The 16376-nt window shown below is 45.4% G+C and overlaps 1 protein-coding gene across 1 annotated transcript in view; it reads left to right on the top strand.

Moving 5' to 3' along the window:
- Positions 1 to 15570, top strand: part of LOC109925844 (DNA repair protein complementing XP-C cells-like) — a 41693-nt gene extending 26123 nt beyond the window's left edge. The window contains exons 7-12 of the mRNA XM_048606662.1: positions 2001 to 2984; positions 8409 to 8569; positions 9335 to 9416; positions 12236 to 12370; positions 14297 to 14466; positions 15441 to 15570. Of these exons, the coding sequence (XP_048462619.1) occupies positions 2001 to 2984; positions 8409 to 8569; positions 9335 to 9416; positions 12236 to 12370; positions 14297 to 14466; positions 15441 to 15570 (1662 nt within the window). The remainder of the gene's footprint in view (positions 1 to 2000; positions 2985 to 8408; positions 8570 to 9334; positions 9417 to 12235; positions 12371 to 14296; positions 14467 to 15440) is intronic.
- The last annotated feature ends 806 nt before the right edge of the window (positions 15571 to 16376 follow it).

Here is a 16376-nt window from a genome sequence, read left to right as displayed (position 1 = left end):
TAAGGCTCACTGGTCTATAATTACCAGGGTTGTCTCTACTCCCCTTCTTGAACAAGGGGACAACATTTGCTAGTCTCCAGTCTTCTGGCACTATTCCTGAAGACAATGATGACATAAAGATCAAAGCCAAAGGCTCTGCAATCTCCTCTCTAGCTTCCCAGAGAATCCTAGGATTCAAGCAGAGTCATTAAGGGCAAATCATAGCTGACAAATTTATTAGAACTCTTTGAAGGGGCAACAAACAGGATAGATTAAGGGTAAACAGTGGATGTCATATATTTGGATTTTCAGACTGGGTTTGATACGATACCACAAATTAGGCTTACAATAAGAGCCCCTGGAGGTAGTATATTTGCATAGATAGAAGATTGACTAACTAATAGAAGGCAGAGCGTTGGAGTAAGGGGGGTGCATTTCAGAATGGCAACTTGTAACTAATGGAGTGCCACAGGGATTGGTGCTGGGAGCCCACAGTTATTTACATTATGCATTAATGATTTGGATGAGGAAAGTGAATGTACTGTCATCAAATTTGTGGATGACACAAAAACAGGTGTGAAGGCAAGTGGTGAGGATGGCACGAAGAGTCTGCAGAGGGATATAGACAGGGTAAGTGAGTGGGCAAACATTTGGCAGATGGAATATAATGTGAGGAAATGTGATGTTATGCACTTTGTCAGGAAGAATAGAGGGACTGAATATTATTTAAATGGGGAAGGACTGCAGAAAGCTGTAGAACAGAGGGATTTGGGATCCTCACAAATGAATCACAAAAAGCCAGCATCCAAGTTCAGCGAGTAATACGGGCGGCTAAGGGAATTTGGCCTTTATTTCAAAGGGTACGGAGTATAAAAGTATGGAGGTTTTGCTTAAACTATACAAGACACTGATCAGGCCACAGCCGGAATATGGTGAACAGTTTTAGTGCTCTTATCCAAGAGAAGACTTACCAGCAATGGAGGCAGTCCAGAGAATATTCACTTGGCCTTTTTTTCCTGAGGGTATGGTATGGAAGGATTTTCTTATGTGAGAGGTTGAGTAGGTTTGTACTTACTGGGGTTTAGAAGAATGAGAGGTGACCTTGTTGAAACTTACAGGGCTTGACAGGGGAAATGCAGAAAGGTTGTTTACTCTTATGGGAGAGTCTAGGACCAGAGGGCATCATCTCAAAATAAGAGGATGCCCATTTAAGACTGAAGTGAGGAGGATTTTCTCTTCTGAAGCTAGTGAATCTGTGGAATTCATTACCACAGAGGGCTGTCGAGGCTGCGTTGTTAAGTACATTCAAGGCTGAGACAGCCTTTTTAATCATTAGGGAATCAAGGGTTTTGGGGAAAAGGCAGGAATGTGAAGTTGAAGATTATTAAATCAGCCATGATCTCATTGAATGGCCTATGTCTGCTCTTCTAACTTATGGTCTTAAAATCCTACAACTCCAAACCTTGACAGCGTTGTGGTGTGCCTATGCCAAATGGACCACTGTACTTCAAGGAATTACCTTGCCACCATTAGCAACTAAAGGGTAATTGTGAATGGACAATAAATGCAGGTCAAGCCCAGTGACGCCCACCTTCCAACAATAAATTTTTTTAAAAAGTTCTCTTTACTCTCTGTTTGTTGAACTTGACCATGCGTATGTACATAATTATGTATAGACTGTTTGCTCCGTGAGCAACTCATTCCCAATTGCTGTCTGGCTCTGTACATGAAGCTAAGAGGGAACACTGGGGACAGCCCAAAGTCGCAGACCACCATTCCAGTGCTGTACCAATAAGAGACCCCCTCCACAGCTTTTACACCACATCGCAACTCCCTTAGTGCCTCTGCTCAGCTGTCCTTCATCAGCAATTGTCCCAGAGAACATATGGGCAAAGTCTAAGGTTTCAAGTTGTTCCAGTCAATTTCTGGCAATGTTAGGTCTTGGGCATGCCAACTTTAGGTTGTGAAATGTGCATCTGAACTTGGTCCCGACTGTAAAATCTTCTCTTTGTTTTATTTAGAAGAACGGGAGGGACAGCAAATCTAAAGATAATTCCCGAAAAATTGGTAATTCAGCACCAGACACTAAACAAGAGTCTGTGCCTGAGAAAGGAGCAAATGGAGGTGTCGTAGTTAAACTGGAGAGGGAGCAAGATGGTGCAGTGAAGATGTGCACTGAGAGAGAAGACGAGACTCACCCTGCATCTAAAAGGAACCCAGGAGAACATGCAAAAAGGAGGGGAAATGCTAGAAGGAGAACTAAGAATGTCAAAAATCTTGATAGAGGTTCTGCTGAATCTGGATTTGAGGATGAGGAGTGCCCACTATCCAAAACATCAGTCTCTCCACGACCAAAGAATGAGCGTCGACGGAGAGTGGCTTCGAAAGTATGTTACAAGGAAGAGGACACTGAAGGAGATGATGGTAGCGATTCTGATTTTGAGGTTGGCGATGGTTCTGATTCTAACAGTAATTCAGATAGAGATAAAAGGAGAAAGCGAATCCCTTCACAAATGAAGTCTCCCCAAGGTAAGCAAACAGTCGTATCTTCAGTCTTCAAGACTCCAAAGTGTGAGGACAGTGGGGACGATGATTTTGAGAATATTCCAGCGAAAACTAAACCCAGTAAGAAAGGGTCTTCAAAATGCAACAAAACCGAAGCCAACAGCAAAGGTGGAAGAATGATTAGTGAGGTGTCTTTGAATTCAAAAGGCTCAGATCAATGGATTGAGGTTTACGTAGAGGCAGAGAAGAAGTGGGTAGCAGTTGACTGTGTACGCAACACTGTAAACCAACCGGAACTCTGTGCTAAACTTACTTCCAAACCACTCTCCTACATTGTCAGCTTTGACAATGAGGGTTGTGTGAGAGACGTCACCCAGAGGTATGATGTGGCTTGGATGACCACAACAAGGAAACACCGTGTTGACTCTGCCTGGTGGGACCAGACTTTGGCAGCCTACAAAAGCAGCTGTACAGAGCGTGAGAGAAAGGAAGACCAGGAGGTAGGTGGCATTTACTTTGGAGCCACATAGACTTAGAAGCAACCCTTAGGTGCATTACCATTCCCATTCTCTCTCTGCTGATGGTGATGAGGCAAAGCTCCCATGGCAAATATTTGGTATCTCCTCGTTCCTGTATTGATATTATTGTTAGCAGTTAATGAAGATGATTATTCCTGAACAGCTTGTATACTCTGATATGACGACTTGGGAAAATTTTAAAATGTAATTTAAATTTAAATTTAAAAATTTAGATTACTAAATTTAATCAAAGTATTTAAAATCCCCAATTTTCCTGTCTGGTTGGACTCCAGTTAAGGGAAAACATATTTCTATATTTAACAATAAACTACGATTTATTATAAAGCAGCAGTCACACAATACCAGATTACAGTCCAACAGATTTATTTGAAATCACAAGCTTTCAGAGCATAGCCCCTTTGCCTGACGTGATTTCAAACAAACCTGTTTGACTGTAACCTGGTGTTGTGTGACTTCTGACCTTTTCCGCCCCAGTCCAACACCGGTACCTCCACGTTGTATTATAAAGCAATCAAGTCTAACTGCAGGCAAACAAAACATATAACTCCACTAACTGAAACTTTAATCCTCTTCTTAAACCCCTGCATACACGAACAGACACAATCAAGCAACAAACGTGGATGTTACTGGTGGAGGAAAAAGCACTGGAGAAACACATTCAATAGCATCAATCCACAGGATTTAATGAGGCGTCTCTTTATTCACCCAGGTCCTTCTGAATGCCGAGATTCCGATTGTTTCCAAGTGATTTCTTTTAAGTTCTCCACTGCTGATATGGGTCAATTGGCTCACTAGTTGTTCACTCTTTTACTCACTGGTTAAAGACAACTGGTGAGACAGAATAGCTAGCCATCTTCCATCTTCTCTATTTCACTGTAGAGAGAGCGAAACCCTTTCTCTTTGTAGTCTGGGGGCTGGCTTCTCTCTCTTTCTCTCTCTCTCTCTCTCTATTGTTCCCACATTCTCTGTTCACCTGCCAAGGAGCCAATCGGAAAGCTGTTGCCATGCTGATGAGATCTAGCCTCCACAACTGGTTATGATTGCATAAACCAGTCAGCAGTCTGTCTCTGGGTGAAGCGTATTCTACAAACACAGAGGGGCAACCTTTTCACTCAGAGGGTGGTGAGTGTCTGGAAAGGGCTGCCGGAGGTAGTAGTGGAAGCGAGTACAATTTCACCATTTAAGAAACATTTAGACAGGTACATGGATGGGATAGGTATGGAGGGATATGGACCCAATGCAGGCAAATGGGTCTAATTTTATTGTGAAAACTGACCGGTATTGGCAAGTTGGGCCGAAGGGCCTGTTTCTATGCTGTAGATCTCTATGACTCTTAGACATCTTCCCCCACTGCTTGAACAAAGCACCACTGTAAACAAAACTCGCATTGAGCCCTAGTAACTTGTTTTTAAAGGTTCAACAAATCATTTTCGGCCAGGAGCAATACACTTGATAATTATGTTCTCCGATATTAAGTCTAGACTCTCCCGTTCTATAATACATGTGAACAAAAGAATCAGGAGCAGGAATAGGCTCCTTGGCCCTCGAGCTAGCTCCACCTTTCAATTATATCATTGGTGATCTGATTACTCCACATTCCTGCCCAACCACAGTAACTTTTTACCTCCTTGTTTATCAAGGATCTATCTACTTCTGTCTTACAAATATTCACAGATTCTCTCTCTACCACCTTTTGGGGAAGACCATTCCAAATACTCTCAGCCCTCTGAGAGGAAAAAATTCCCTTCATCTCTGATTTGAATGGGAGACCCTGAACAGTGATCCCTCATCCCAGATTCTCCACTGGAGGAAGCATCCTTCCCACATCCACCCAGCCAAGAAACTGCAGGATCCTCCCTGCAGAATCTGACTGTACCTTCGCAAATTGACAAGTCACTGTTGCACAATGAGTTCACATTCAGGCAAAGCAGGAAGCAGCACTCTCAGAATGTCATTTCTCAATTGCAGGGTACAGTTTCTATGTAATTTCACTTTGCCTGTGATGCCTCTTTTCCAACAACATGGATGTCTTCGTGTGTGATCCATTGGTGACACTACAAGCCTATAAGACAAAGGAGCAAAAGGAGGCCATTCAGCCCTTCAAATCTGTTCCTCCATTCAATGAGATCTTGGCTGATCTGATCATCCTCAACTCCACTCCCCTGCCTTTTTCCCATACCCTCTATTACCTTCCTGATTAAAAATCTATCTCAACCTTGAATATACTTAATGACCCAGTCCTCTGTGGTAAAGAATTCCACAAATTCAGTGCCCTCTGAGAGAAGAAATTCCTCCTCATCTCCATCTTAAATGTACGAACCTTTGGTCTGAAATGATACCCTCTGGTCCTAGACTCTCCCACCAGGAGAAACAACCTTTCTGCATCTACCCTGTTAGATCCCCTAAGAATCTTGTACGTATCAAAAAAAGTCACCTCTCATTCTTCTAAACTTCGATGACAACAGACCCAATCCACTCAATCTCCTGAATCAGTTCCTCCATACCTTTAATCAGCCTAGTGAACCTTCTCTGGACTGCCTCCAATGCCAGTGTATTTATCCTTAGATAAGGGGCCCAGAACTGTTCACAGTATTCCAGCTGTGGTCTGGCCAGTGCCTTGTATAGTTTTAGCAAAACCTCCCTCCTTTTATATCCCATTCCTCCACTGATGGAGATCAACTCTCCTGTTCCAGGGGGATTGTGCCTGGGGCTGTGGTTTGAAGCTGCAGTTACACATTACCATTGGCGCTGCATCATCCATTGGCGCTGCATCATCCTTGTGGTCATGTTGTTGGGTTCCCCAGAGCCTGTTGAAATGTGTACAGATTCAACGCTGTGGCTTTGCAGGTAGTTTCCATTTCTAAAATGGGTGTGGAACAGCTGTTGTAAGTCAAACTGCGGAAGCTTAAGCAGGGGATGTACCAAACACGTGTCAAAACCAGCTGCCAGGGTTTCTGAAGAAGAACTTCAGGCACAGACTTTGACGAGCTGAATACCCTCCTGTCTTGTACTAATCTGTGAGGATTTCAAATAAATACTCTCCTGACCCCACTAGATTGGATGTACCACACTGGTACCTGGAGAGAGTGGGTGTTTTTTTATGAGGAAAGGTCGTACAGATTGGGCTTGTTTCCATTGGAGTTTAGCAGAATAAAGAGTAATTTGAAGTGTGTAAGGACAGCACGGTGGTTCAGTGGTTAACACTGCTGCGTCAGGGACCTGGGTTCGATTCCACCCTCGGGCAACTGTCTGTGTGGAGTTTGCACATTCTCCCCGCATCTGCGTGGGTTTCCTCTGGGTGCTCCAGCTTCCTCCCACAGTCCAAAGATGTGCAGGTTAGGGTGGATTGGCCATGCTAAATTGCCTGTTGTGTCCAAGGTTGTACAGGTTAGGTGGGTTAGCCATGGAAATGCAGAGTTACGGGGATCAGGTAGTGGGGGATTGAGTCTGGGTGGGATGCACTTTCAAGGGTCAGTGCAGACTCGATGGGCTAAATACCTTCTTTTCACATTGTAGGGATTCTATGGTTGTGATCCTGAATGATCTTCACAATGTGGATGGTGGAAAGGGTGGATCCTCTTGTGGGTGAATCCAGAACTGGGGGGCATTGCTTTAAAATTAGGATTCACCCTTTCAGGATGAGATGAGGTGAGGGTTATGTGTGACTTTGAAACTCTGCTGTGGAAGGCAGTGGTGATGGGGCCATTGAATGTTTTTAAGTGGGTGGTGAATAGATTCTTTTTAGGCAGAGGGTCAAAGGTTATTGGGGGTGTATGGGAAAGTGGAATTTGAAACACTGACAGATGAGCCATAGATGGGAAAATGGGCTGGAGGAGCCAAATCAGCTCCTGTTTCAAATGTTTGTATGTATACAGCAGGTGGCCCTATACAGCAAGTCCAAAGGAGATTGTCTGTCTCTACTACCTACGCCCAACCCTTTAGAACTGCTGGATAATAAGTGACAATAGTCTCATTAGACCAGCCTCCAAATTCAGGAAGTCCCTAGCTCCATCAAAGCTGAGTGATTGATGTGTCACAGTGATCAATCTCTCCAGTTGTAATGGAATACTCCCCACTTGCCTGGATGGGGGCAGCTCCAACAACACTCAAGAAGCTTGACACCATCCAGGACAAAGCAGTCGCTTGATTGGCACTACATCCACAAACATCCCACTCCCTCCACCACCGACGCTCAGTAGCAGCAGTGTGTACCATCTACAAGATGCACTGCAGAAATTCACCAAAGATCCTCAGACAGCACCTTCCAAACCCATGACTACTTCCATCTAGAAGGACAAGGGCAGCAGATACATGGGAATACCGCACCCCCCCCAGCAAAGTTCCCCTCCGAGCCACTCACCATCCTGACTTAGAAACATCGCCATTCCTTCAGTGTCACTGGATCAAAATCCTGGAATTCCTTCCCTAAGGGCATCATGGGTCTACCTACAGCACATGTATTGCAGCGGTTCAAGAGGCAGCTCACCACCACTTTCTCAAGGGGCAACTAGGGACAGGCAATAAATGCTGCGCCCAGCCAGTGATGCCCCCATGCTATGAACAAATAAAACACAATGAGTCTACAGCAGAGTGATGTAGTGACAGAACCCCACAGTGGGGGACAGATTTGTGAACCAGTGGTCCAAAATCACCTGTTCCTCCTGAGCACACTTTACTCACTGCATCATGTCTCAAGTTCTTCAGATACTGATGTTACTTTCTGAAAGCAGTCACTTGAATCTTTACATGAATGAACCAATACTTGCAGCTCCCAGTGTCTCCCAAAAAAGTCTAGTCGCTCGGTCATTGACATATCCTTTCCCCGGATTTTTGATCAGAATTATCCACCCCACAGGAACTCCTTGACTGAAATCAGTTTAGCAATTATCACAGACCAGCAATAAAAGCAGAAAATGCTGCCAGTGTTCCTTGGCCAGAGCAGCAGCCAGGGAGAGAAATTAAGTTGATGCCTCAGGTCATGACCTTTCAGTGGTCGCTGTATTTGACTTTCCAATCACGGACCGGGGATCCAGTTTAGAAATTCTCTGTTCCATATTTCTGAAACTTAGCGGGGCTGTCAATACAAGACAGTCACTAATAAAACGGAACGGGAATTAAGGAGAAACCCTTTGTCCAGAGAATGTGGAACACACTTCCACAGGGAATGGTTAAGATTAATTGTGCCAATACGTTCATTGATATGTATTGATACAGATCGTATTGTATTTGCGTATAGAATAAAGGGAGGCTGAATAAACACACAAGGAAGGATGTGGTGATAGCGTTAAATGATATAGGATAGAAGCAGGGTTATGTGCAGATGGGCTGAAGGGTCAGTTTCTATGCTTTGATGTATTCTAGTCTTTCCTTTGATGTGTTTTGCAGATGCAAGCCAAGATGCTCAGCCAACCGTTGCCCACGTCTGTAGCCGAGTATAAAAACCACCCTCTCTATGTCCTGAAAAGACATCTGCTGAAATATGAGATCCTGTATCCTCCGACAGCAGCAATCCTCGGCTACTGCAAGACAGAGGCCGTGTACTCGAGGTAAGGATATTTCCCCCCTAGTCAGGTGACAAATGCCTTGAAAAGCCAGAATCAATATTTATTCTCATTGTCTCTCCTGACAGTTCATACTGAATGTTAAAGTTGGCAAGCTGTTCAACTGTGTGGGCAACACAGCCAAGTTCGTTCCTGTCTTTATTGAGTACACTGTCTATTTCTGTCTCCTGCCCTCTGACTGTCTCTGGTTCTTCCTTTTATCTTTCTATTCTTTTTTTCGAATTCTCTCTCTCCTCTCTCCTCTGTCCTTCTCTCCTCTCTCTGTATGTCTTTATTCCTGTGATTCTGTTTTGGTTTTCCTTTCTGTCTGTTTCGAATTCTGTTCCCTCTTGGTCTCTGCCTATATCTGTGTTTCTATCTCTCTCGCCTCCGCCCTCTCGGTTTCTCTAATTCTCTTTGTGTCTCTGTGCCCCTCTCTGCCCCTCACTGTCTCATTCTCTCTTTCCATACCCCTCTCTCTCTGATTTGTCACTCCGCTCTCCCTCTTTCACTAATTCTCTCTCCTTGTCTTTTCAAGCTGTAAGTTCTGGTCTAATAGCCCTCTCCATTCCACACTAGCCATTGTATTTGTCAGCAAAGCTTTCCTGTGACTTTAATTATGAACGATTTGACCTGAATTACTGTATGTTGCTTGATGCAGTCAGTGGCACTGCTTCAGGTGTCTAACACTTGCATATGTGCAGATGCATGCGCACACACAGAAACACACGTTGTCTGGTAACTCATTTAGTTTGTTGCTTACTGTTTCAGAGACTGTGTGCACACACTTCATTCCAAGGACATCTGGCTAAAGGAAGCCCGTGTGGTGAGAGATGGAGAGGTCCCCTGTAAGGTACTGTAGATCCCAACTCTCTAGACCTACTCACTCTACCCATTGCCCCCAGGCACTTGAGCAGTGCCCTTGGTAAATCTTCTTCATGACCTTTCCCCTCCCAGTCTCCCGAAGCTCCTACAACACTCCAAGAAATCTGTGTTCTCCAGTTTTGGTTTCTCGAACATCAGTAATTTTAATTGTTCCCCTCCAAGACACTCACCATCCTGACTTGGAAATATATCGCCGTTCCTTCAGTATCGCTCAGTCAAAACCCTGGAATTCCCTCCCTGAGGGCATTGTGGGTCTGCGCACAGTAGATGGACTGCAGTGGTTCAAGAAGGCAGCTCACCGCCACCTTTTTAAGGGCAACTAGGGACGGACAATAAATGCTGGGCCCAGCCAGTGATGCTCAGCATCAGTGTGATCGCATTTTTAAAAAGATGCACCTTGAGACCTACATCTTTGATTAAGCTAATGGTCACCTGTCCTCGCACATGTCTTAATATCTCCTTATATTGTTCAATTTTTTTGTATTTATTCGATTTTGTATTTAGATACTGAAGGAATGATGATATATTTCCAAGTCAGTATGGTGAGTGGTTTGGATGGGAACTTGTGATGGTGATGTTCCCATGTCTCTGCTGCCCATGTCCTTCTGGATGGAAGTGGTCGTGGGTTTGTGAAGTGCTGTCTGAGGAGCCTTGGTGAATTTCTGCAGTGCATCTAGCACACTGCTGCTACTGAGCGTCAGTGTGCTGAAGGCGGTGCTGTAGTCGATGAGCAGGAGTCTGACGTAGGTGTCCTTGTTGTCCAGAGGTTCCAGGGATGAGTGCAGGGCTAGGGATATAGCATCCACTGTAGACCTGTTATGTCGTTAGGCAAACTGTAGGGGATCGAGGTAGGCTGGGAGACTGGAGTTGTCGTGGGCCATGACCAGCCTCTTGAAGCACTTCATGATTACTGAGCTCAGAACCACAGGGCAGTAGTCGTTAAGGCACACTGCACGTGTTTTCTTAGGTACGGGGATGAGGGCGGGCTTCTTGAAGCAGGTGGGGACTTTGGCCTGTAGGAGTGGGAGGTTGAAGATGTGGGTGAATACCTCCACTAGTTGGTCCACACAGGATCTGAATGCTCAGCCGGGGACACCGTCCAGGCCCATCGCTTTCCTTGGGTTGTCTCCCAGGAAGATCGATCTGACGTCTGCAGCGGTGACAGAGGGAAAAGGTGTGTCGGGGCAGGTGACACCGCGCCACTGGCATTCTGCTCAAACCTAGAATAGACAGCATTGAGCGCATCAGGGAGGGATGGGTCTTTGTCTGCTATCTTGCTGTACTCCATTTTGTATCCCGTAATGTTGTTTAGGCCTTGCCATAGCCAATGGGGAGTCTGTTTGGTAGGTCTGGGCCTCTAACTTGGTCCGGTACTGCCTCTTGGCCTCCCTGATGGCTTTGTGGAGGTCATACCTGGATTTCCTGTATTGGTCTGGGTCACCCAGTTTGAATACTGCACGTCTGGTCTTCAGTAGGGAGTGGATTTCCTGGTTCGTCTAAGGCTTCCAGTTGGGGAACACTCAGATTGACTTCTTTGGTACACAGTCCTCATCTGGACAACAAAGACACCTACCTCAGACTCCTGTTCATTGACTACAGCTCTGCCTTCAACACCATTATCCCCTCCAGTCTGATCTCAAAAGTCCATGTCTTTGGTCTCAGCTTCACCCTCTGTGACTGGATCCTTAGCTTCCTGACCCATAGACCACAATCAGTAAAGATGAACAACATCACCTCCTCCACGATAACACTCAACACTGCAGTCCCCCAAGGATACATCCTCAGCCCCCTACTGTACTCCCTGTACACCCATGATTGTGTTGCCAAATTCCAAACAACAAGTTTGCAGCGGACACCATCGTGGTAGGACAAATATCTAACAACAACGAGTCAAAATACAGAAAGGAGCACTTAGTGACGTGCTGCAGTGAGAACAACCTCTTTCTCAATGTCAGCAAAACTGAAGAACTAATCATTGACTTCAGAAAGAAACGAGGAGAACATGCCCCCATCTACATCAATGGAGCTGAGGTTGAGAGGGTTGCAGTGGTCAAGAAGGTACCACAACGCCGCCTCTTCCACAGGCAGCTCAGGAAATTTGACATGTCCATACGGACCCTCAACAACTTTTACAGATGTGCCATTGAAAGCATACTGTTCGGGTGCATAACGGCCTGGTACGGCAACTGCTCTGTCCAGGACCGTAAGAAACTACAGAAGGTGGTGTGCACAGCCCAGACAAATCATGGAAGCCAACCTTCCATCCATGGACTCCATTTACACAGCTTGCTACCGCGGAAAGGCTGCCAACATCATCAAAGACCCATCACACCCCGGTAATGATCTCCAACTTCCATCAGGTAGAGCCTGAACACGCACACCAGCAGGTTCAGGGACAGCTTCTTCCCTGCTGTTATTAGACTAATGAATGGACTTTCTAACTTCAAATAATGCTGACCTTGCTAATATTGATCTTGCTTAGCACACACCCTCTGCAACGTAACCTGTATGCCTCTGTTTAAGTTTGTTTTTCAACCTGTGATCTGTATCTGCTTGTAAGTATGATCTGCCTGTACTGCTTGTAAACAAAGCTTTTCACTGTATTTAGGTACATGTAACAATAAATCAATCAAATCAGTGGTGGGAGGAGTGGACGCTTGTGGATGTGCCAGATCAATGCCGAGTTATTCTCTGGGGATGTTTTACTGTTTAAAGTAAATCACAACGTTATTATTGGACACACTAGTTGCTGATGGTTGAGATATTTTTCTCGCCTTCTTTTACCAGATGGTGAAAAGCCAATCAAATCGAGCACGGAAAGCCCGATCGGCCAATTGGGAAGATCGAGACAAGGACGATCTTGGACTTTTTGGCTACTGGCAAACGGAGCCCTTTTCTCCACCAAGTGCTGTCAATGGGAAGGTGCGAGTTCTGTTTTGTAGGGAAGGAGGAGATGGGGTATTATCCATGATTCCATTGAATTTTTTACATAGGAACAAATCAAGGCCGTTCACCCTCTCCAACCTATTCCATTCCACTATTCAGTGAGATCAGAATCTTAACTCTGTCCACCTGCCTTGGCCCCGTGACCTTCTAAAGAAAATGTCTGACCATCAGTTCCTTTCTCCCAGCTCTTCTTCAAATAGTAGCCATGGAACCTTCTAGGTTCATCTGAGGGGACAGACAAGGGTTCAGATTAATGTCTCCTGCGAGAGATGGAATATTTCTGCGGACAGTGCAGGGAGTGTCGGATGAAATTGTGTGCTTGTGTTCAGTGGAGTGAGTCCTGAGTCCAGGGACCACCCTCTCTGAGGTGGAAGGAGAGGAGACCCAGCCCTGACCAACAGCTTGACACCTAGTGTAGAGAGCTGGTGTTTAGATAAGGGAGGTTGAGGGTAATTTCATGCCTCAAAAATTTATGGTTCAGGGTTCTGGGTAAGATGTCAGAATTTTCAAAATCTACAAAGCTGGGACAGGAGGCAGGCTGGCCTTTCAAATATTATAATGACCCTCCCCTTTGGTGTCTAACCCATGGCCACTGGAGCTTCAGGAGACCCAGCACCTGAAGGGAGGCAGGAATTGTTTAGGCACAGGCTTTATAGCCCTCCTTGTGGGCCAGGAGGAACAGTAGTGCTCCTCTCCAACATCTCCACTTCCCAGGACCCTCTGAACTTACCCATGTCACAATCAGACTCTCCCCAGGGTGAGGGACCACCTGGCTCGTGGACGCGAGATTCCCATCTGCTGTTGTGGCCTGCCTTGGAGGGCTCCCCTAAAGACTGCGGGACAAGCCTGTCAATCAGATACACACTATGGAGTTAGTCCTCCACAGCCTGAGATATCCCCTTCATGACAACCGTCAGACTCCCAGCCAACTTAGAAAATCCATTGCTGTAAATGCAGGGCTCCCCCTTTGAAGAGTGCCAGCTGAATCAGCAATTTTTTTGTTGGTATGTCTCAGGTAGGTGAGAAGCCACACAACACCAGGTTACAGTCCAACAGGTTTATTTGGAATCACACAAGCTTTCGGAGAGCAACCCCTTCATCAGGTGCAGTGAGAGAGCAGCGCTCACAGACCCAGAGTTTATAGGCAGAGACGTCAAGGCCTGAGAGATCAAAAGATCATATCATCTGACACTCCACTCACACCAGTTGTAAGTCTCTGCAGGTGACCAGGAGTGTTAGACGGTGAGTAAAGTGTCAACAACTGAATAACCAGAGTAGGCATGGCCTATAATCCGATTGAGGCAGAGAGATAGTTACAAAAAATTAGAAATAAGGTGGTGCTGGAGACAAACCAAATAACTGGAATCACATGCCAAATTGAAAACTGTACAAACCAATTAAAGTCAAGGGATCATAACAATTTATCATGGTGATGCTGTTAAAACAGGACAGTAAAGAAGATTTTACCGATGCAGAACAGTGTCGTGGGATCACCTGTAGCACTCCGAAAGCTTGTGATTTCAAATAAACCTGTCGGACTATAACCTGGTGTCGTGTGACTTCTGACCTTGTCCACCCCAGTCCAACACCGGCACCTCCACATCCTGATTTTATTGGAATGGACTCAAGGGGCTAAATCCTGCTGCTAATTCATATGGACACGATTAAGCTCAACCATGATAGCTTCCATGGCTTTTCTCCACACACTGTCTAGATTTACAGCTGTATGATGGCCACTCTGGGGAGGGGTGCACATGGCCTCATTGACGTCTGTATGTTCTCAGGAAGACATGTCCTTCAGGAGGTAAGGGTGATGTGAAAGGAGGGTGAAAAACGTTGTTAAAACGTGGTATTTGGTTATATGGTGGTACTGATTTTCTCATCAATCTTATTACCTTTAAGGTCCCCCGCAATGATTTTGGAAATGTCTATCTCTTCAAACCCTCTATGCTTCCCAGAGGCTGCAAGCACCTGAGGGTTCCCAACATCAACCGAGTGGCTCGGAAACTGAACGTCGACTGTGCAGGGGCAGTCGTTGGATTTGATTTCCACTCGGGTCATTCACATCCTGTGTAGGTAGAACCTTGCCATTTCTTAGCGCTGCTACATTTGCAAACTTACTGTAAATGGGCTGAGAGGTTTATAAAATCATGAGGGGCATGGACAGGGTGAATAGTCAAGGTCCTTTCCCCATGGTAGGGGGAGTCCAAAACAGGAGGGCGTAAGTTTAAGGTGAGAGGGGAAAGATTTAAAAGGGACCTAAGGGGCAACATTTTCACGCAGAGTGGGGTGCATGTAAGGAACGAGCTGCCAGAGGAAGTGGTGGAAGCTGGTACAATTACAACATTTAAAAGACATCTGGATGGGTTCATGAATAGGGAGGATTTAGAGGGATATGGGCCAAATGCTGGCAAAATGGGACTAGATTAATTTAGGATATCTGGTTGGCATGGACAAGTTGGACCGAAGAGTCTGTTTTTGTGCTGGATGTCTGAGTCTAAACCATAGACTGTTGTTCTGTCACCTTCCTGAGCCCTCCGAGATCTGACCACTCGTCCAATTCTGGCCCCTGCAAAGCTGAGGTCACTTGGGTGATTTGGTACAAACGCACTGATTCACATTTTTCCAAGGGCCAGAAGGTGAAATATTAAAGCTATTCCCTCCTTACTGAAGTGACTGAGAAGTATTTGTGTTTGCCACAGATCTTGAGAAACGCTATAATATATCCCATTGTCACAAAAAAATGCTCAGCTTTTTATCTTTGGCTGTTTTCACAGCTGATTTGAGGAGACTGGAAAAGTACAGGGAGGAGAGAAGAATTAATGCATTTGCTGACACAGTGAGATGAATAAAGGTGAAAGGGAACTTGTATGGAGCAGATGCACCAGCCTAGAGCAGATGGGTTAAATGGCCTGTTCCTGTGTTGTACATGTTCTGCAATTCTGTGCATATGTCTTTAAAAAGTGTCAATGCGTGATCCCAATGGAAGAAGAATCTAAATTGTCTCCTTTTCTTACCCTGATTCCTCACCAATCCCCATCCCCAGTATTGACGGGTACATTGTGTGTGAAGAGCACGTTGAGATCTTGTTGGCAGCTTGTCAGGAAGAAGAGGCAGAAATGGCGAGAAAAGAACAAAAGGTGAGACGTTCCTGTATGGCGGTGGGTAATGAGTGAGTCAAGGGTGAACACTGAAGGTTTTCCAGGGTACAGCCCAACCTGCCTGCCTGTGGGAGCAAGCTGTTCTCTGCCGCTCCACAGAATTTGACAGGAGCAGAGCTCAGTAATCCCAGTCCACTTCCCAATAAGCTGAAGCCTACAGCTCAAAATATACACAAACTGTGAGATCTCAGTCCGTCTCACACTCTCCAGACTTCAGACCAATGAGTGTAGGAAGACACTAAATACAAACCTATGAAACTATCATATAATATCTACATTTATAAAACTTTACTCTGTATCTGACCCTGTGCAGTCCTTGTCCTGGGAGTGTTTGGGACAGTGTAGAGAGAAACATAGAAGATAGGAACAGGAGGAGGCCATTCGGACCTTTGAGCCTGCTGCACCATTCCTCACGATCATTGCTGATCGTTCAACTCAGTAGTCTAATCCTGCTTTCTCTCCATAATCTTTGATCCCATTCGCCCCAAATGCTATATCTAGCTGCCTATTGAATACATTCAGTGTTTTGGTATCAACTACTTCCTGTGGTGAAGAATTCCACAGGCTCACCACTCTTTGGGTGAAGAAATGTCTCCTCATCTCCATCCTAAATGGTCTACCCCGAATCCTCATACTGTGACCCCTGGTTCTGGACACACCCACCATCGGGAACATCCTCCCTGCATCTACCCTGTCCAGTCCTGTTAGAATTTTATAAGTCTCTATGAGATCCCCCCTCATGCGTCTGAACTCCAGTGAAAACAATCCTAACCTAGTCAAATAAAAACCGAAAGAACTGCGGATGCTGTAAATCAGGAACA

Source organism: Rhincodon typus, chromosome 16 (genome assembly GCF_021869965.1).
Source record: "Rhincodon typus isolate 14 chromosome 16, sRhiTyp1.1, whole genome shotgun sequence".
Taxonomy (NCBI): Eukaryota; Metazoa; Chordata; class Chondrichthyes; order Orectolobiformes; family Rhincodontidae; genus Rhincodon; species Rhincodon typus.
This window is presented reverse-complemented; position numbering and strand designations above follow the sequence as displayed.